Source organism: Anabrus simplex, chromosome 1, assembly GCF_040414725.1.
Source record: "Anabrus simplex isolate iqAnaSimp1 chromosome 1, ASM4041472v1, whole genome shotgun sequence".
In the NCBI taxonomy this organism is placed as follows: Eukaryota; Metazoa; Arthropoda; class Insecta; order Orthoptera; family Tettigoniidae; genus Anabrus; species Anabrus simplex.
In genome coordinates, this window is record NC_090265.1 from 1,172,805,580 (window position 1) to 1,172,826,599 (window position 21,020).

Here is a 21,020-nt window from a genome sequence, read left to right on the forward strand (position 1 = left end):
ACTTGCGGGGAAACAAAAAGAAATAACGACCAAATAACCGCTAAATATGTTTAGTTGTCAACTTACAAACACTGAAATGAGGAGGGTTGACCAGTAATGCTCTAAAAAAAATTTTACTTCTTTCCTTTTTTTGTAGAAATTAATTTTTATCATGATAATGTTGCTTTCCCGTTGTAATTTCCCCTTTGACCATAATGTCGTAATTGCAAAGTGAAATCTGTAATCACTACGGACAATCTATAATACTTGGCACCTCTGCCAACCAATACAAAAAGACATGGTGCACAGTACACACTATATCTTGCCAGGAAAGATAGAAGAGAGAGATGGAAGGAGGAAATTGAGAAAGATTTTGAGAAAAGAGGAGTAAAGGACACAATATCAAAAGAGTAGGTGGATAGAAAATGGTGGAGATACTATGTTACAAACAGACCCAGCCAGTAAGTACTTAGATGTTTTTACGATGATGATGATGGTGGTGGTGGTGGTGGTGGTGGTGGTGGTGGTGGTGGTGGTGGTGGTGGTGGTAGTGGTAGTGGTGGTGGTGGTGGTGGTGGTGGTGGTGGTGGTGGTGGTATCATATAATCCCAAAAAATTAACAACTATAATTGCTAATATTTTACTAAAATATTTACTTCACTTCATGGAAGATGATAGTGATTTCACTAATACTTTTCTTTAGTGATTATTGTTTAAAATAAATGTATGTACTTTAACTCCAATGACAATTTTACAACATAATATACATTAATTTTATCATTACTTTCCTGCTCTAAAGTATAGAATTTATTTTGTTTTGGAATACACCATAAAATTACAACCATCTGCAGTCCATGTTATGCTTCCCTTACACATGCTGTATGTGGATCTGTATGTCTTATTATGCACAGAATTGGACGCATGCCTTTTTCTACAAGCTTCTGTTAATTAAAAGTATATTGTTATATACATGAAAATATACAAATTTATTACCTGTTAATGAGTGGTATGTACATTTCTAGGAGCGACACCAGTTTCATGTCACAGCATAATGGCTGCCACTGTGGGACATGGTACAGATCATATAATCCGCACAGGTTGTGCCATGTGGTGTATAGCATCTCTGCACTGATCTGTGCAAAGGCTGCTGTAATCTTCTGTAGAAGGTTGGTTTCGTTCTGTGGTCTTTGTCCGTACACCAGTGAGTAGACGTATCTCCGCATTAAAAAGTCTGGAGGCGTTAAGGCCGATCTGTTTGTGGGCCATGGGATGGAGCCACCATAGCCGCACCAGCGACTGCTGATTGTATCGTCTTAACATCCCAGTACAGTAAGAGCTAAATGTAACTGATCACCATCGTGCTGAAAGATAATGGTGTCCAGGAAGCCAACTTGTTCTAATTGAGGGTAACTGATAGTATGAACAGTTTCCTGTGCAAACAAGAATGGGCCGTAGATTTTCTCATGGATCACCTCATGCCAACATTGACTTTAGGACTTAGGACTGGGTTGTTCTAATTCTTAGGAGATGAGTGGATTCTCACTATGCATGGAAACTTTTAATTTATTTGCTATATTCTCGACCTATGTTCTAATGCACAGATCACTTGCATACATGAACACACTGTGTGTACCCTCTCTCTTATGCATGATAATGTCATAAAACGAAAAACAAAAATACACGCACAATACATGTCAAAGTCACGCAAAGTTCCCAAAATGATAGTGTTATCTGTACTGACTCTGTCACAGGACATGCTGTCCATGAACGTCCATTGATGTAACCATTGATTGTCTGCTATCTCCCACATCATACGTGTAAAGTTGAGATAGGCCATGTAATCACACTGCAACAATGCCTGCTGCTGCTGCTGACTGCAGTCTGGATACATCTTGAGGTACCACCTGACAAGATTCTGATGCGTACTGAATGGAACATGATTCTCTGCTGACAAACAGAGCAGCAACTTCTGTGGACTCTTTGAGACATGGTTTAAACATTGTTTCTATCATGTACTCTTCCATCTGAGGAAGGCATAGGCAGACTATTGATCAGGAATATGTTGTGCTATTTCACAATGTCCCGATGTCAAGGAGCATGGTGATAATTGTAGTGACATATTAAACATTGCCAGGTCCATGTAACATTCAAAAATTTCAAGTACCATATGACACACTGCATGCACTGTTACTGCGTGACCACTACTGTATGTTTACTTATCATGCACACTAGCGCTGCCTCACACATGCAGTATGGAAATCTCCACTCACTCAAAACTTACATCCTTCACACTCACAGTTATGAGAGTTATGTTTTAGAGTACATTAACCTTATGTATATAACGATTTACTTTCCCAATATCGCAAACAAATTACCCAATATATTACCACAGTGGCACACTCACCTCCAGAATACTTAGGTCGTATCCTGAGCAACTGCTGTGTGGGAGGTGCCAAGTACCGTTGGCTCTCCTCATCGTCCAGGTAGTTGCTGTCATCCAGGTATTCTTGCGAGCTTGAATCCTCCTGGTTAGACATGCCCTCATCATCAGCAAACTCATCACTGTCATCTTCACCTCGACCAGTAGAATGATCTTCATCATCTGAATGAAGAGAGTCTGCCTCCTCATTGAGAGGGTCACCAAATCTATAACAACCTGCAAACAAACACAGCATTCATATGGTTTATTGCTCATAAGTTATATCATTGTGGTCTATATTGACAATTGATCACTATCAAAGGATAGAGAATTGGTGGACCATTCTCTACCCTTTTATAGTATGGTTTATTGTTAAAAAATTCACAGGTGTAGCATTGGAAATATTAGATAATTACTTATAAAATTTTATTTTACCATTATTACCCAAATAATAGATGGATTTATTTGCAGTGTAAAAAAGGTAGTCAAAACATAATTTTAAAGTACCTAGCTTGTAAGTAGGTAGGCTATTAGGTTATTCTATTTACCATATTAGTTTAATCAATCAGTATTTTTATAACTAGTTGACATTCAAAAATTAATTAAACTCAGCTCTCTAGCCTACCCGTCTGGCTGAGTGGCTCAGACGGTTGAGGTCTGGCCTTCTGACCCCAACTTGGCAGGTTCGATCCTGGCTCAGTCCAGTGGTATTTGAAGGTGCTCAAATACGTCGGCCTTGTGTCGGTAAATTTACTGTAACATAAAAGAACTCCTGCGAGACTAAATTCCAGTACCTTGGCGTCTCCGAAAACCATAAAAATAGTTAGTGGGATGAAAAGCCAATAACATTATTATCTAGCCTACCCTATGACTATGAGTCATGCTCATGACCACTCAAAATTGTCTGTTTTATACTGGGAAGAACCGCTCGGTATTCTCTCAGTTCATATGCCGCATCATTGCACAATACTTCAATAATCCGAATCACGAGAGCACCAATGTACGTGGACACTGAGTAAGTGAGCCGACTGATTCAATAGCTTAAATAAAATGATGTTTAATCAGAAAACCAGTGGGCTACTGTACATCTCAGGTAGCCTATACAAAATATGATTTAAAAATCCTCTGCTGATACAAAATGACATTTTCAAAGATGACCAAGCTAGTTGGTCATGCATTATGGTAGCATAGCTATAAATTTGCATTCGGGGGATGGTGGGTTCGAATCCTACTGTCGTCAGCAATTAAGATGGTTTTCCGTGGTTTCCCATGTTCACAGGCAAATGCTGGTGCGGTACCTTAATTAAGGTCACAGCCACTTTTTTTCCACTTCTAGCCCTTTCCTATCTCATCGTCGCCATGAGACCTATCTGTGTCGGTGCGATGTAAAGCAACTTATTTGATTTATATTTAATATGTAGGCTACTTATTGTGGACACAGGTATTTTTACATCTAATTCTGTATATAATAGAGTTGTGACTTTTAGAGAACTGTGGGAAACCATAAGGTAGTGCATAAAATTTGAGTTAAACAAATTTGTTGTTGTTTTTGCTGTTATTATTATTATTATTATTATTATTATTATTATTATTATTATTATTATTATTATTATTATTATTATTATTATTATTATTTGTTGGGGCCATCTAGGACTATGTTAAGTCTTGTTACATTTGGCAGTTTGCTTTGCTTTCTTTTGAGCCCAGAATTCCCTCATTCTCTGTGAGTGGGCCAGCTTGCTTTCCTCTGTCCAGATGGTACCTTGTTTTCTTTACAGTTGCTTGTCTCGGTTTAGCCCATTCGTCAGTATCTTTTTGCGGAAGAGATCTCTATTGAAGGCATCTTCGGGTTTTATATGCAGCATTTGGAGGTCTTCTTTGGCGTTCATAAACCAGGGCATTGTGGTTTTGGGTTTGGAGTCAAAAAAGTGAAAGATCTGTTTAGTCAGCCTGTTTCTGTCCATTCGTTTGAGATGACTGTAATATTGTGCCTGTCTCTTATGGATTGTTTATGTAATTTTCTCTATTTTATTGTACACTTCTTTGTTGGATTTTTGATAATGAGTGCCATTCTTGTAATTGGATCCCACGATACTTCTGATGATTTTGCGCTCTTTTTCCTCCAGTTCTTCGAGGAGTACTTTATTAGCATTTAGGGATATGGTTTCAGCTGCATACATAACTACTGGCTTCAGAACAGTTTCATAATGATGTAGTTTAGTACTTTTGGACAGGCATTTTTTTGTTGTAGATCGAGCGCAACATTTGATAGGCTGTTTCAAGTTTGTGTACTCGTTCCTTAAGTGCTTCTTTGTCCAGTCCATTTTTCATTAAAATCTCACCCAGATACTTACATTTTTCTACTCAGTTGATCTTCCCGGGTTTTGTCTGGAGTTTTGGTGGGACATCTTTGATGTTAGTCATTACTTCAGTTTTTTCAAAAGATACCTGCAAGCCAGTTTGTTCAGCGATTTATTTCAGAAGGTCGATTTGCATCCTAGCAGTTTATACATTGTTTGACAGAATGGCAATGTCGTCAGCAAACGCTAGACAGTCGATCATGATCCCTTTAGATTTTGTTCCCATTCTCAGAGGACTATAATCAGCTTCTAATAATTTTGTTCACCAGGTTCTAATGATCTTTTCAAGCACGCAGCTGAAAAGCATTGGAGAGAGCCCATCAACTTGTCTGACTCCTGTTCTGATTTCAAAGGAATTTGATAGGCATCTTAAGAACTTTACTTTGGATTTTGTGTCAGTCAGGATGGCTCTAATTAATGCCAACACTTTCAGGTCAACCCCAAATTCGTTGAGGATGTTTAGCAGAACCTGACGGTCTATCGAATCGTAGGCCTTCTTAAAGTCCACAAAGACTGACAAGTACTGTATGGAGCTGAGATTATAATGCCTGATGATAGTTTTGAGGTTGTGGATCTGTTCAGCAGTTGAACGACCCTTCCTGAAACCCCTTTGGTATTCGCCTATTTGATGCTCGACTTGAGCTTCTAAACGCTCTAGGATAGCAAGTGAGAGAATTTTATGCGTTACCTGTAGCAGGGATATTCCTCTGTAGTTGCTGACTTTTTCATGCTGCCTTTTTTGTGTAACGGATGGATCAAAGCCGCTTTCCAGTCTTCGGCTAGGATTTCTTCTTTCCAAATTTGTTCTATTTGTTTATGCAAGATTTCAACTGCTTCTTCAGGAGCATATTTCCAAAGTTCTGCAATAACAGAGTGTTCTCCAGGCGGTTTGTTGTTTTTGAGTCGGGCAATGTAACGCTTGATTTCGTCTTTGTTGGGTGGTCTCAGTTCTGGGCATCTGAGTGTGGGTTCTTCGGTCTTGATGGGATTTTTAGGTTGATCGCACTTTAGTAAGTTCTTAAAGTAGTTGACGAGGATGGTACGGTTTTCTTTGTTTGAGGTCGTCAATGTACCGTCCTTTCGCTGAAAGCATAACAACAGAGGTTTATAGCCCGTAAGTTTCCTTTTGAACGTTCTATAGTACTCTCTGGTTTCATTTTTCTGAAAGTCTTGGTTGATCTTCCCAATAAGTGACTTTTCATATTTACGTTTCTCAACATGGATCACTTTAGCTTTCTGGACCTGTTGAGCTTTGTAGGTTTCTCAAGTTTGCGATTTTGTAGAATAATATTGTTTCCATGCGTCGAGTCTTTCCTTGAGAAACACAGGTTATCATTCCACCAGGTATGTTTCTTGCTTCTTTTTACTTCAGCAACTTCTTTTGCAGCCTTAATCAGGCAGTTTTTGGTGTTATTAAAGTCGCAGTCGATCAGTCAAGCCTTTTCCTGGAACTCCATGACTCTTTGTTAGAGTTTATCATTGTCAAAGCGAATGATATTTTTAGGGATCTTGTTGGAGTTTGCAGGGACCAGCTTAAATTTAATTATAGACATGTAGCAGTCTGAGGCCACGTTTACGCCTTTTTTCAACCTTAACACACATGATCTCAGGACTGTTTTTCCACAAGTTGCGACGTGATCTATTTGGAACTCTCCGATGGTTGGGATAGGAGATCGCCATATTGTCTGCTTTCTAGGTAGATGGTAAAAGTGGTTTGACATGATCTGCAAGATATGGTTTTTGCAAATGGAGACCAATCTCTTGCCATTTTGATTGGTTCTTTTGTGGGTAGGATAGTTTCCAATGATTTTCTTGTACTTTTGTTCTCGCCCAAGTTGGGCATTGAAATCTTCCATAAGAAGTTTCACATGGTGTTTGGGAATTTTGGTGAGCTTTTCATCCAGTAGGTCCCAGAAGTTATCCACTTCGTCCATATCAGATCTGTTCTTATCATTTGTGGCGGCATGTGTGTTGGCTAGGCTGTATGTCTTGTTGGCGCATTTGATTGTTAATAAGGATAATCTGTCATTTACTGGTTCAAAATTTGCAACAGCAAACACGGTTCCAAGTATCACAGATCCTTTGAGGACTCTTTTCTTGAGCTCTGCTCTTGTAGAAACGATAACCTTCACATTCAAAAGTCTCTTTGCCGGTGTAACGTGCTTCTTGTAGGGCAATAATGGATATCTGATTTTCATGTATGGCTTTGGTGAGACTTTTCCGTTTGTCAATTTGTGTAAGGGAGTTTATGTTGAATGATGCTAGAAAGGTTTTCCATTTGGTTCTTTGTTTCTGACTGGTTGGGATATACCGTGGCGCTCCGACTCGTCTCTTGCATGATGTCAAGTCTCCCCCAGAATCCGAATGAGACTTGTACACTGCGTGTTTCACGGTGAGGGATTTATCTGAAGACTTACCTCCTAGGGTAGCTTTCTTGAAATGTTTTGCCATCATTCTTACTTGACTTGAATTTGTTTTGGATGCATACGCATCCATCTTGCAACTAAGGTTCATTAGCCCTACAGGTTGCCTCAAGATGTTTTCTGGCTTCTCTTTACTACCAAGGTTATGAGCCTTGGAGCCCTCAGCACTAATTGGCTCGTCGACCCAGTTTCCTGCTGGGATCGGTTACCCAACCTTCCACTAGGTTGCTCGACTTAACAATGGCACCACTTCTAGGTTATGTGCTGGAGTTGGAGTAAAAGAGGCTAGTTGGGTTCTCTTGCTGAACCCAATACATTAATGTTGCAGATGTTGGCAATGATGCATTTCACTCCCATTTGCCAGTCACAATGACTCCTCCCAGCACATGAGGATTTTGCCCTGTTTTACGGCCGGATGCCCTTCCTGACACCAACCCTATGTGGAGGGATGTAATCACTATTGCGTGTTTCTGTGGTGGTTAGTACCCACCCAATCCCTAACGCATATCTCCTTGATAACTTGCAAACTATCCCTACAGCCTATAACTAGGTCAATTGTACTGCCTTCATTTTCTACTATATAGGTTAGTTTTCTCCTCTCATCGTGGTGGTTAGTAGTATGATATGTTATCTGAATATGAAGAGGAGAGTATTGGGACGAACACAAACACCCAGTCCCCAAGCCAGAAGAATTAATCAGAAGAAGTGATTAAAATCCCCGACCCGGCCGGGAATTGAACTCGGGACCCTCTGAACCAAAGGCCAGAACGCTGACCATTCAGCCAACGAGTCGGACAACAACAATAATAGTAATAATAATAACAATAATAATAATAATAATAATAATAATAATAATAATAATAATAATAATAATAATAATAATAATAATAATAATAATAATAATAATAATAATAATATACTCCAACAACAGAAGCACACTATCAACATTAAAATATTAGTCAACAGAAGAAGATATTAATGACACTTCAGCAGTCCTCATCAAGTTATTAATTTAATTATTGAACATACGTTTGATTTGAATTACAACAAGAAACCATTGTCTTTCTGCGCTAGGCACATCATTAATACAGAGAGAGTGCTCAATGGAGGTGGATAGTCTAATGACATTTCAGTGAACTCTTTTGGTTGGTCTACAATAGATTTGCTCAACATAAGTGCTCGGGTAGAACTGCAATGTGAAAGCAACGTCTTTCTGGGCTAGTCACAAACTAAAAAATTTATAACTTGTTCGCTATTTTTGAATAGAGTACATCAAGTATGACGTGCCAAGGTCAAACATTACAGAAATTGGCACAGTATTGGAATGCTTTTCCTCATCATCTCGTACATAAATATTTGCGTTGTTCTATACTCATTTCCACTGTTTTGTAATAATATTTTTTAACTTTCATTAATATTTAGCATCGACCATGGCTCCAGACCATTAATATTGTTACTTTTACTTATATGACAGCTTTTATAAGTGATGTTTGTTCAATGTATCATTAGCGTAATAGATCTTTGATCAATTTTATACACAGGTAATGATATGGTTTGGGTATTGATATGGCTGATGATGCCCCATAGGAAAGGGCAAAACATGTCCCAACTCTCATTTTAATAATATTTTAACTCAAACATCAACATTTTTAATTGTCTTGAATAGCTGGAAATGAAATCAATTTCTTACATTTATTATCAGTACAATGAATCGAATATCCTATGACTAAATGTCTCATCAGCTCAAGACGAGTTTTTTGGTGATGATGGGATAGGAAAAGGATAGGACTGGGATGGAAGCAACAATGGTCATAATTATAGTAAAGCCCCAGCATTTGACTCATGTGAAAATAGTAAAACATGGAAAATCATTTTCATGGCAGCCACCACTGGGTTTAGAGCCCACCATCTCCCAAACACAAACCAACACATGAATTTCTTATACTGTACAAATTTGCTACAATCATCTTTTCAATGGGTTTATAAATTCTCCCAAGTTTTACTGCACAAGACAAAACATTTTATTATTCCTAGTAACTCATTTCGCAGAGCAATTTGTAGCCAAACACAATTTCTTTCTTAAATAAATATTTTTATAGATGCACTGCCATACATACATCATCACACACAATTATGCCTTCCAGCATTCAGTCTACAAGCCTCTGTGAATTTACTAGATGCCTCAAAAATCCTCTATTTGTAACTAGCTCTGTGAACTCATTTAGTTCCACACCTCTTATCTTTAAATCATTAGAAGCTGAGTCTAACAATCATCCTCTTGGGCTCCCTCTACTTCTCTTACCCTCCATGACCTCTTCTAGGTAACCTATCTTCCTACATTCATCTCACATGACCCCATCACCAAAACCGGTTAATATGTACAGCTTCATCAAATGAGTTCATTCCTAACTTAACTTTTAACATAAGTATTTGTAACTTAGCTTTAATTTCAACATTCCAAGTACCCTTCTGCCATTGTTCCCACCTGTTTGTACCAGTAATCATTTAGCTACCTTCATGTCTGTTACTTCCAACTTATGAATAAGATATCCTGAGTCAACCCAGCTTTCACTCTGATAAAGCAAAGCTGGTTTGAAAACAGACCAGTCACTACATTAGCTTTACTGCACCTTGATTCAGTTTCACTTGCTATACAACCACCCTGGAAAAACACACATACCAAATAATTGAAATGATGTATCTGTTCCAGTTTTGTATTCCCAACCTGACATTCAATTCTCTTAGGTTTCTTCCTTCCTTATATCACCTAGTCTTGGAAAGGACTTTTATTTCTTATAAGTTGCTTAACTCGAACTGACACAGATAGGTCTTATGGTGACGATGGGATAGGAATGGACTAGGAGTGGGAAGGAAGCGGGTGTGGCCTTAATGATGATACAGCCCTAGCATTTACTTGGTGTGAAAATGGGAAACTATGGAGAACCACCTTCAGGGCTGCCGAATGTGGGGCTCCAACCCACTTTCTGCTGAATGCACGCCCACAGCTGCACACCCCTAACCACACGGCCAACTCATTCGGGTAAGGCCAATTTTCATACCATACTCATTGAAGCTACTGTATTTTCAACTTCCAAGATATTAAATAATAAGAATGTTGGTGGTTTTACATCCCACTAACTACTTCTAGGGTGTTTGGAGAGGCTGAGGAGCTGGAATTGTATCCCATGGGAGTTCTTTTACATGCTGATAAAACTGGCGACATGAGGCTAGTGTAATTAAGCACCTTCAAAAACCACCGGATTGAGCCATGATCAGACCACCCAAGTTGGAGTCAGAAGGCTAGCACTCTACCGTCTGAGCTACTCATCCCAGCAGGATATTAGAATGCAGGTGTTCAGCACAGTCTGCCATTAAGACCTAGTTGTTGGCATTTCCAACTAACCGAGTCCCTCCCTGCCACTTTATATCTTTCAGTAAAATGACCATGTAAGCTATGAACAACGAAGGTGAAAGATTACAACCTCTGTAAGTACCTTGAACCAAGAACTCGGTTGTCACTGCAGCCAACCTGTCAACAATAATGGCGTTGATTGCTTTTAATGATCTACCCTTAATTCCATAACCCCCCCAGTATGGGTAACATCTTTTCCCGCGGTACTCTGTCACATGCCTTCTCTAGATCTATGAAACATAACGCTCTATTCCTCCCTTAGCATCTTTTACTTACCTGGTGCATACTGAAAATCTGATCCTGACAGCCCCTGTCTGGTCTGAACCCACCCTAGTTTTCATAGAACTTACTCTCAACCACCGATAGCACCCTCCCTTCTAAATTGACAGTGAACACCTTGCCTGGTATTCTGATCAATGAAATACTCAATAGTTGTTGCAGTCCTTCCTGTTCCCTTGCGTATAGATAGGTGCAATTACTGCTTTCGTCCAATCAAAAATAATAATGCTAATTTTATTACTGTGTGAAGCCATTTCATTCCTGCCTTCCCACTATATGTCCCCATTTCAGGCCTAATTTCATCTGTTTTAAGACAATGGAGTTTATTTACCATGCTTTTCACTTCTTCAAGCGTAATTTCATGACATCATTGTCTTCCTGCCCGTGAGTTCAGTTGTTCACAATGTCAACAGAAATATCTCCTCCTATGTTGAGAACGTTTTCAAAATATTCCTTCCACCCATCCAGTGATTCCCTGGTATCTAATACGAGTTCACCTGATTTACCCAAAACACTATTAATTTCCTTCTTTCCCTCCCTTTTCAAAATTATATTTTACCATCACATGAAAGGTTTCCCTGCCATTTGACCAAGTCTTCCCAGTTTATTACTGAAATCTTCCCCTGATTTCTTCTTGGATTCAACAATTATTTGTTTCACTCTATTTCTTTAATCTATGTACAACTCTTTGCCTGCATCAGTCCTTGTTTCGAGCCACTTTTGATGTGCTTACATTACATTACTTCTTCATTCCACCAAGATATTTCCTTTTTTCCATCTTTACAGCAGTTTTTCCTACGCATTTCCCTTCCTGTTTCTACTACAGAATATACTGAACCTGCTTACTGTCTATTGTTTGGAACTTTTCACTAATCGTATCCATGTATTTATGTCTAATTTTCTCATATGGAGATTTTCCACCCTTCTTTGTCTCCATACAGATTTCACTTTTTCTATCCTAGGCTTAGAGATGCCTAGTTTAGTACAGATCAGGTAGTGGTCTGTATCATCAAAAAATCCCCGGAATACCCGCATGAGATTTCTTGAATTCAAAGTCGATTACAGTACAGTCTTACTAGCTGTACTACCCAACACTGCCCAGGTACTTTACTCAGTGTTTAATTTTAGGATTTTTATTACCTGTTAATTATGCACGAAGCAAATTATTGTAGATTTCTTTACTGTGACATTGATTAATCTTTTACAAACTATTTTGTAGATTAAGAGTTATTGTTATGTGTTTAATTTTAAGTTTTAAATTATTCACATTAATTAAACTTTGGTGCTGTGGCAACCCGGATTGTCTGGGAAGTAGATGATGAGAAGTAGATGGGAAGACTTGGGAGAAAGAAGATGAGCTGTTCGACTAAGTGGCATGTTGAGAACTAGTGTTAGGTTTAATGGTCCACCAATCAAGACACTTCACCTAACAAGTGAAAAATATTTAAGATAAAAATACTGTATATTAAACAAGTATGTTTAATATATTTTTATATTAAATAGTTTTCACTAGTAAAGCAAAGTGTATTGATTGGTGGACCATTAAACCTAACACTAGTTCTCAATTTAAACTGTATCAATACAGATCTATATGATGAAGTTCTTAAATTGTAATAATTAATAACATGTATTAAACAATGTGTACATGAGAGTTGTATATTACACAAAAAATTTATTAACTGCGTAAAATGACTGCGAGTTTGTCCTTGCTATGCAATCAAGTAGATGATACTGTTCATAACGTTGTCCACATAGAGCGCAGGAACATTGGGATGATGCCTGGTGAAATCTCCGTTAGATGCAGATTCTGAAATGAAATCTGTGTGCTGCCATTCTTGTATATATGTGTTGAAGTGGGAAGTTAGGGGTCCTCCATTCATCTGTACTCATGGCCGGCATGTGATAGAAGCCTTTGTATATTGTATTAGTTTTTTCTTCCCTTTCCCTTATATGGGTTTTGTATGCTGAGGTTTGCAGCAGATTGTTCTTTACTGCTACCTCCCTGATGAAGAAGTCTGCGTCTGCTAGTAGATAAACGAGTCTGGTCCTTGTTGTTTGGGATAACCAAAGGGCTCTCCGTAGATAGGTTGATTTCACGGCCTCCAGCCTTCTTAGATTAGCGGGAGTAAGGTGGATCCAAATGTTGGTGATTGCTTAACAGACTATAGGGGCAACCTTAATGTGGAAAAGTTTTAGAGCTGTGTCAAGTGATAGCTTTTCAATGTTCTTTATGTCAAAGATGGCTCCAATTGCTGCAGTGCAATCTTTCTCCTCTATGTTTCATGATTGCTTTCCCTGTGACTTGAAGGGTTAGTCCTAGATATTTATAGGAGTTTACCAACTCTATCTTGTCATTTCTGCAGTGGAAGTTGTCTAGTTTGGAGATACTGCCTCCTCTCCTGAATTTCATGATTTTTGTTTTGTTGGTGTTTATAACTAATTCATTTTCCTGCGACTACTTCCAGAGCTTAGTCAATCTTACGTGCAGGGCAGATCTGCTTTTCGAAAGAAGAACCATATTATCTGCATAAAAGATCATTGATACTTCAACTGATGCAACTTCTCTGACTACGTCATGAGTTAGCATGTTAAATAACATTGGGCTAAGAGGGTCTCTTTGGAGAACCCCGTTTGTTTGGAGTATGGGCTTAGACTGACTTACTCTATCGGTGACTGATAGCAGATTGAACGCTAATATACTCTTGATTAGTTGCAGGAGCAGGTTTCGTTGTCCTAGAATGGCAGAGAGTTTCCTTATCAGGATGTTCCAATTCACACTATCAAAGGCTTTGGTGAAGTCTACAAAAAAGTATAAATGTTCTCCTATTTTATTGGTGGCGTCCCAAATGTTTGCAAGTATTTTCTCAATGGCCTGGAATGTATGAGTACTTTCAAGCGCAATTCCTCAGTACAAATCTGAAATATCTTTTTGTCCTTTTCTCTTGTACAGAATCTGGACAGTTGATTTTCTCCACTTTTCAGGGATATTTCCTTGTTTGATGCATGCATTGAACAGAGCAGTCCAGAGCTCGATAGTGAATGGTAGCGACTCCTTTAGGACTTAAATTGAAACAAGAAATAAAGTGGTTCAACCTATTCAATACAAGGAAAATAAGAAATGTAAATTTTACATCCTTATTTGATTAAAAGCGGAACCGGTTTTGACCACTATTCTGGGTCATCATCAGCCGATTAAATAAAAATATAAAACAATGCATAGGAAAACAATGAGTAAACGATAAGTCTTTCACTAAAAGCAGTTCAAGAAGCGCTATAATACCATAGGGATTAACACTGAGTGATGTAAGATCCTAAAATCCAGAAGAAGTCGAAGATCAGTCATTTAAATGAAGCAAGGTGCAAGTTCTTGAAAAGCAGCATAATATACGTAATGTCCGGCACTGTGCTTCAAAATGTTTATGAAAATTGGTTAATAGTTCAGTGAACAAGCCTGCAAATACTGCTAAGCGTGAAGTTATAATACAATTTAATAAATTTGAAGTTCTAAAATTATACAGAACTCAAAGATAAGTCACTTAAATGAAGTAAGATGCAAATTCTTGAAGAGCAGCACAACATACGTAATGTCCGGCACTGTGCTTCTAAATGCTATTGAAACTTGGTGAATAGTTCAACGATCAAGCCTGCAAATGCTTCTAGGCATGAAAATATATAATACAATTTAATATAATTGAAGTATATATTAATGTTTATAGGATCTTGTATGATAGATTCTTAATAGAGATGCAGAACAGTTGCCATAAAAAAAAATTGTGAGGAGAAACATGTTAAAAAGCGCAATATTTGAAACAAATGAAAAACGCATATGCATAGCATGTTATTTCTTGAAAATAAGAGTTTGGGTCATATTTGAGGTAGCTTAAGGTATGAATTTAAATTTGAATGTTGTAATGATCTGAACTGTAGGTGGTATTATAGTATACAGTTCAATTTGGATTCTTTTTGAGAGGAAAGATGAAAAGATTAATAGGACTGGAAGTTAAAAGAAGATAGGAAAGGATAGGATAGGGAGATAAAGGAGGAATGGCATTTCTGTATCGGTCATGTCCACACTGAGAAGGAAATGCGTATGTATGTATGTATGTATGTATGTATGTATGTATGTATGTATGTATGTATGTATGTGTGTGTGTATGTATGCATGCATGTATGTATGTATGTACGTATGTATGTATGCATGCATGTATGTATGTACGTACATATGCGCATCATTAGAAAATGGCTGAACAGACTTTAATTAAGTTTGGTATATAAAGCCGAGGATTAAAGCACTACAATCTAGGATATAAATAATTTTATTCACAATGGATGAAATGGTAGTTTACGGGAAGGTCTAAATTTAATTGTCATATATCTATGCTATTAGTCATCCTATCAATGAACAATATATAACAAAAGTTACAGAGAATACAGTTTACAATCATTTATGTCTCATACAGTTTTAACGTACTCGCTGTGATAACAGAGATATTAATGAGACTTTTGTTGCTTAGTCCATGTCAACACTGAGTATCACTAACATGGGTATATTGTTCAATGGTGGTGGCGGTGAATTTCACTGTGATTGTCATAAGGTGGAAAACCACATGGTCATTCCCATATCGGCAAGGGAAATAGTAAATATGCCTATCAAAATGAGAAAAATGTTGTGAAGGAACATCCTAAAAGGAGGAAGGAGGACTCCCTTTACATTGGATACCCTAATAACGCAGATTTGGAAGAAAATTAGTTACGAAGGCCTACAATATAAAAAGCCCATCAAACTGATCAACAATAACATTACACTGACTATTATTTGTTGTGATCTGCTTTGTCTCTTCCACTGCTACCCATCTCCAATAGATGGCAATACTGCTGTGTGCCCGGTAGAACAGCCTGCCTGAATATTGGCAAGATGTAGCTGGGAGTTAGGTAATCATCTTTTTATTTTATTTTTTTAGCATGGCATTCCTCTGGTTCATACATGCTCTGATAATTAGTGATACATGACATTGGTTCATCATAGTATTCCAACTATTCAATCCCTACTACCAGGCGCTGATATGAATGGGAATGTTCATCGCTGTCTGTGCCCGCGTCATTCCAGGTCAGGAACTTGGTATTGTTGGAACATCAGTGTAGTACTGTTTGTGAAAAGTGAGAAACTCTGCTGTTTCTCATTTGATCAAGCATTTTGTATGATAGAATTGCTTTGAAACGCGACATTTCAGTTGGTTAATATTGTATTCTGACAAGAATACTGATGTCATTGTAATGACCAATATCAAGTTCAGTTTAATATAGGGTGTATCTAAATTATACCAACAAAACAAAATCAAGGATGCTCTTCATGTTATATAAAGAATGATGGCACAATCGGATTAGCAGAGAAAATTTTTCTTCTCGAGAAAATGAGGTTACTTTGTTACTTCCGGGCATGTGATTCAAATTGATGAACTCACCATATTTGCTGGCCAGAGTACAAATTTCTGCCTGCTGCTGTTCTTCAGCAAAAGGAGAAAAAGTGGGGTGTATAAAAGATGGAGACAGAGATAATGCTCAGTGCAAATACACAAGTTTCTTCACACAAAATATCGTCCTAGTCTCTTACAGGCAATATCCACAGCTTGTTTATTAAGAAACCTTAATTGCACACACAGTAAAAGAACATGCACTAATTAAGACACACTTGTCAGTCAAGGAATGCACGTAATTTTCTCCTGTCTTCTGTTGGTCTGAATTTCTTTAAACATGCGTGAAGATGCAATGGTGCCACCACATGATCATGCATTCGATCACTCATAACACTGCAAAAGAAATTAAATACTGAACGAAAGAAACAATAGGCCCAATGGTATGTATTTAAGCGTCCTGTCATACATATGATGTACTGAACTCACAATTCTACGATGAAAAATAATTCCAAATATTTATTTCAGCTACAAACAACTTTTTTGAGAGTAGCCATGTTTTTATTTCAAGAGCCTCGCTCTCTCGTGGGAATGCACTCACCGTGCCAAGCGAGTCGCCCTCTCGTGAAATGCCGGGATACTTCGGTTGACCTCGAGTACCGAATAATTTATCAATTTTGGAAAAGCCTTCATAACGAGAGACTTTGACGACATGGTAAATCCAGGAATAAAGAATCTAAATTATTAATAAACCTTACGTGAAGATAGAATCCCCAGGGTAAATATAAATGCAGTTAAGCCTGGAGGAAAGTTGGCGTCCTACTCGCGGATTTGCGACACGTGTCGAGGCCAATGGCCGAAGAAAGACCACGAAACGACATGTCAAAAATAAATTCATTACGCCCGTTGCAAGTATAGGAAAAATATGAAATTAACACCATGATGAATTATAAGTCTGTCCGAATTTATGGAATAAATTTCAAGAAAATCGGTCCAGTGGATGTGGAATTAGCAGACTGCACCATCAAGCTTCATGGCGAGGATGGCATCATCTCAGAGGGTATATAAGAAATCCCCTCCACCTACTTTTATTCATTCCACCTGATGGTCTGGATGGTGAAACCCACGTCGCTCGTCTGCAAGAAAGTGCGGGGTTTTGTTCTCAAAATCATTTGTTATATATTCGGGTCGATGGTTCAAGTAGAATATTAAATGGAAGGTGATAGAAATTTTCCTGAGCTTCCGCTGATGAAAACTGTGAAGGCTTAGATATCTGTTTAAAATGCGTAGCTGAGTTTCTCTCTGTATTACAACTGTGTGTGTTTGATATTGTCAAAGGGAGTCTGGAGGCTAGCCAGTGAGGTCTGATTTTTGTTATCTATTTGAAACACCTGGACAGCATTAGGGTGGACAAAAGCAGAGTTCTGGGAAAACAGTGGCAGTCGCCAGTTGAAAAGGATGCTCATCGCGTGTTAAACGCGAAGAAAGTGCGTTATTTGCGGTGTTAATCGATACCAAGTGTAAAATCTGTGTAGTTTAAGTTATATATATAAAAAGATGATGTCCGTTGTAGCCATGATCGGCTAAATAAGAAGGCAGCTGGCTATATGTGGCCGGAATCTCCAGGATGACTATGATTACAGGTCTGTGTATATATTTTGCATTAATGTTGTAGTATAGAATTTGTTTGTCCCAATAAAATTTTCAGTGTGTCAAATTAATATTTAACACTTTGGCAACAATGAGACCCGCCGGCGGGTCACACCAACTCTTTACTTCTGGACGGCGAGACTCGCCGGCGGTCTCACGACACATTATATATCTGGAGCCGTATCGCGCGCCGTTCACAGATTATGCTTTCGTCCTTTCTGGTTCATCTCTACATAAGGCATACTAACTTCGTATACAGTGGGACATGCAGGGAGTACATAGGAGCTAGGATAATTAAGAAATTATTCAATATGCTTGTTCCATTACTCAAATCATTTTATATGAAGAAAAAATATGTACAAATATAAGAATAGACACACATTTAACATGTTGCTTCACAACACTACGTTCGATCAAAACAAACAATGCTGCATAAAAAACACCAATTTAAGTGAGGTCGCCGGCGGGTCACAGAGTGCGCGCGAACCCCGTGCATTACTTGTGGACGATAAGACCCGCCGGGCGGTCTCAGCACACAGTGCACACAGTGCACCCCAACGCCTATAGGCTGTAATTAAGATGTGTAACAGTATGTAATATCTATTAGAGTTCAAGTAAAGACCGCCAATTTCAGTGAGGTCGCCGGCGGGTCACAGAGTACGCGCGAACCCCGTGCGTTACTTGTGGACGATGAGACCTGCCGGGCGGTCTCAGCACACAGTGCACACAGTACACCCTAACGCCAACATGCTGCACTTAATATGTGTAATAGTATGTAATATATCCATTAGAGTTCAAGTATCTCTGATTTTTCACTTCGTTCCTAATGAATAAACTCGGAAAACAATACGCCGTTGTCAACGTGTTAATAATGATCAGGCGAATGTGTTATATTTCTGGTAGTCGTGTGAAACTCTTCAGGGCAATAAAATTTACGTCGAGAAACTGTAAAATTGCAAAGTTTAAATAATGTGTTAATATTATTTGAGATAGTGTTCAAACTGAGTAAAGTTAGAAAGGTGACGATAGATTTAGGACGTCACACATTATCATAGGAGTACACTGATGATGAAACCTCCTAGTTTACGCTCGATGATAGATTTAGGAAGGTGTGTGTGTACATAGATGTTAGTGTTAGGGTGTGTAGACATTATGTAGGCTCGACGATAGGTTTAGGGTGGCGTCTATATATATTCAAGTCTTAGATTAGGTGTTTTTGCAAAGTGACTTGAACGATGGTAGTGTCTGCAGTAGGGTATGCAATGCGAAGAGTGTTAGAGAAGTAATATTGAGGCCATGTTTGGACACAGGCCTTACCAGCTGGAACATGTTTACATAAGATTATGAAACCACTAATGGCATAAACGTGAGGGTTGTGCAAGATTGGATACTGAGCTAATGGTGATTGAGTATTTACTGCTGTTTGCCATGCGTGTTTGAGTTCTTTAACTTCAGTATTGTATTTTAGTTATGGACTTAATTGTTTTGTCGTTCAGACGTCCGACTGCTTTGTTAGTGTGCGTGTTGACACTTAGCTTCTTTATGTGAGACTTGAGTTACGAATGTGGGTTCGATTCGTCAGCTGGGAATATATTTTAGTTTCAATTTTCTGTTCTTTCATTTTTATAATAGTTGATTGTGGTCGATCAATAACTTTGTAGTTAGTTTATTGGGACAAACAATAAGTAGATGGATCTGTAATGGCAGTCGGAGTTGTAAAGGAAAGAATTCCCTAATTTTTTTATTTTATTTTACCATGTGGACTTGTAATTTTATTAAACTTAACGTAACCATTTATAACCAGAAAGTTCGTTTTATAAGAATATTTTTCAAGTGATTTACCACTTTTTCTTTAACTTCAGTGTTTTAGCATTTCTTCTAAATGCATGATGAATAAGTGTTTCCTGCATTTCGCAGTTTTGTTCCTTCAGAACGACGTAACGAAAGATCCCCTTGGATCGAATTGTTGTTGGTTCTTTCTGAACAGCTGTTTGGGTGATGCACATTTCAGCATCGGGATTATTCTATAACTCAAGGGTGTCACGAGATGGCAATACTTGGTGGAATTTTATTTTTAATTATGACTGCTGCTGTTAACTTGTAGTGAACACCATGCTTTACAGTAGTATCTCGCAACCTATCCAAAGCAACTGACAGTCAATTTGGTTCGATTAAGGGTCCATTCGGCGGGTGTTCCCATATCCGACAGGGTATTTGACTGGTGGATAAGCTTAATTAAAAGTAAATCTGGAATTCTACTTGTTGAAGGTCAGATTTTCCACAGATCGTGTGGATTAATTCTCAGTTATCGTTTGGATCAATAGGTGCCTGATTTTTCAGGTTTTTCATTTTTCTAGTTTTTGCTGTCCACTAATCTGTGATATTTCTACTTTTCTCCGAAGAAAGTTCTTCGATAAATGTAACAAAAAACTCACGCAATGCAATGTGACCGTATGAAACATTAAATAATTAATTTTTTTTTTATGAATGATTTTATAAAAAATAAATTTTTTGCATTTAATTAATTCAATAAAAGTTAGTAAGCACATATTTGCTCCTCATTTCAAGTAGTTTAGGCTCTCTTCTGAACCCCATCGTTTGGTTAAGATCGTGACCGAAATATTCCTGCTACGACCCCAAGATTTAAGACTTTGATATTGCTCTACTGCAGCAGCTGTGGCCGACCAACGATGGAATGGTAAGTTAAAGGGTTCAGTACACTATTCCAACTGTCACTGGGACTGTCACCGATCAGCCTAGGGCACAGAAAACTGTGGGTTCCACACTAATCCCAGTCAGTTTGGACATTTCATCTCAGTTCATCTCAGCGACCCTAAAAACTTTGATTCAACCAAAATATTAGTCGTTTTCGATTTTTTTTTTTTTTTTTTTTTTAATACTTCACCCTCTACCCTAGGGGTTCTAGGGCTGTCTTACCCTCACAGTAGTTTTTCCACATAGCAAGTCATATGTGTACCAAGTTTGGTTGAGAGCTATGCTGGAACATACACAGATACGTCTATAATCTCAGCAAATTTGAAAGATTTTCTTTTTCACCCCTTCCCACAACCACCGCCCCCCACCCCC

The 21,020-nt window shown here is 38.2% G+C and overlaps 1 protein-coding gene across 1 annotated transcript in view; it reads right to left on the minus strand.

The window, feature by feature from the left end:
* RhoGAP93B (MyTH4 and RhoGAP_KIAA1688 domain-containing protein RhoGAP93B) overlaps window positions 1-21,020 on the minus strand; it is a 435,660-nt gene that overhangs the window by 125,357 nt on the left and 289,283 nt on the right. The window contains exon 9 of the mRNA XM_067151129.2: window positions 2,384-2,635. Within this exon, the coding sequence (XP_067007230.2) occupies window positions 2,384-2,635 (252 nt within the window). The remainder of the gene's footprint in view (window positions 1-2,383; window positions 2,636-21,020) is intronic.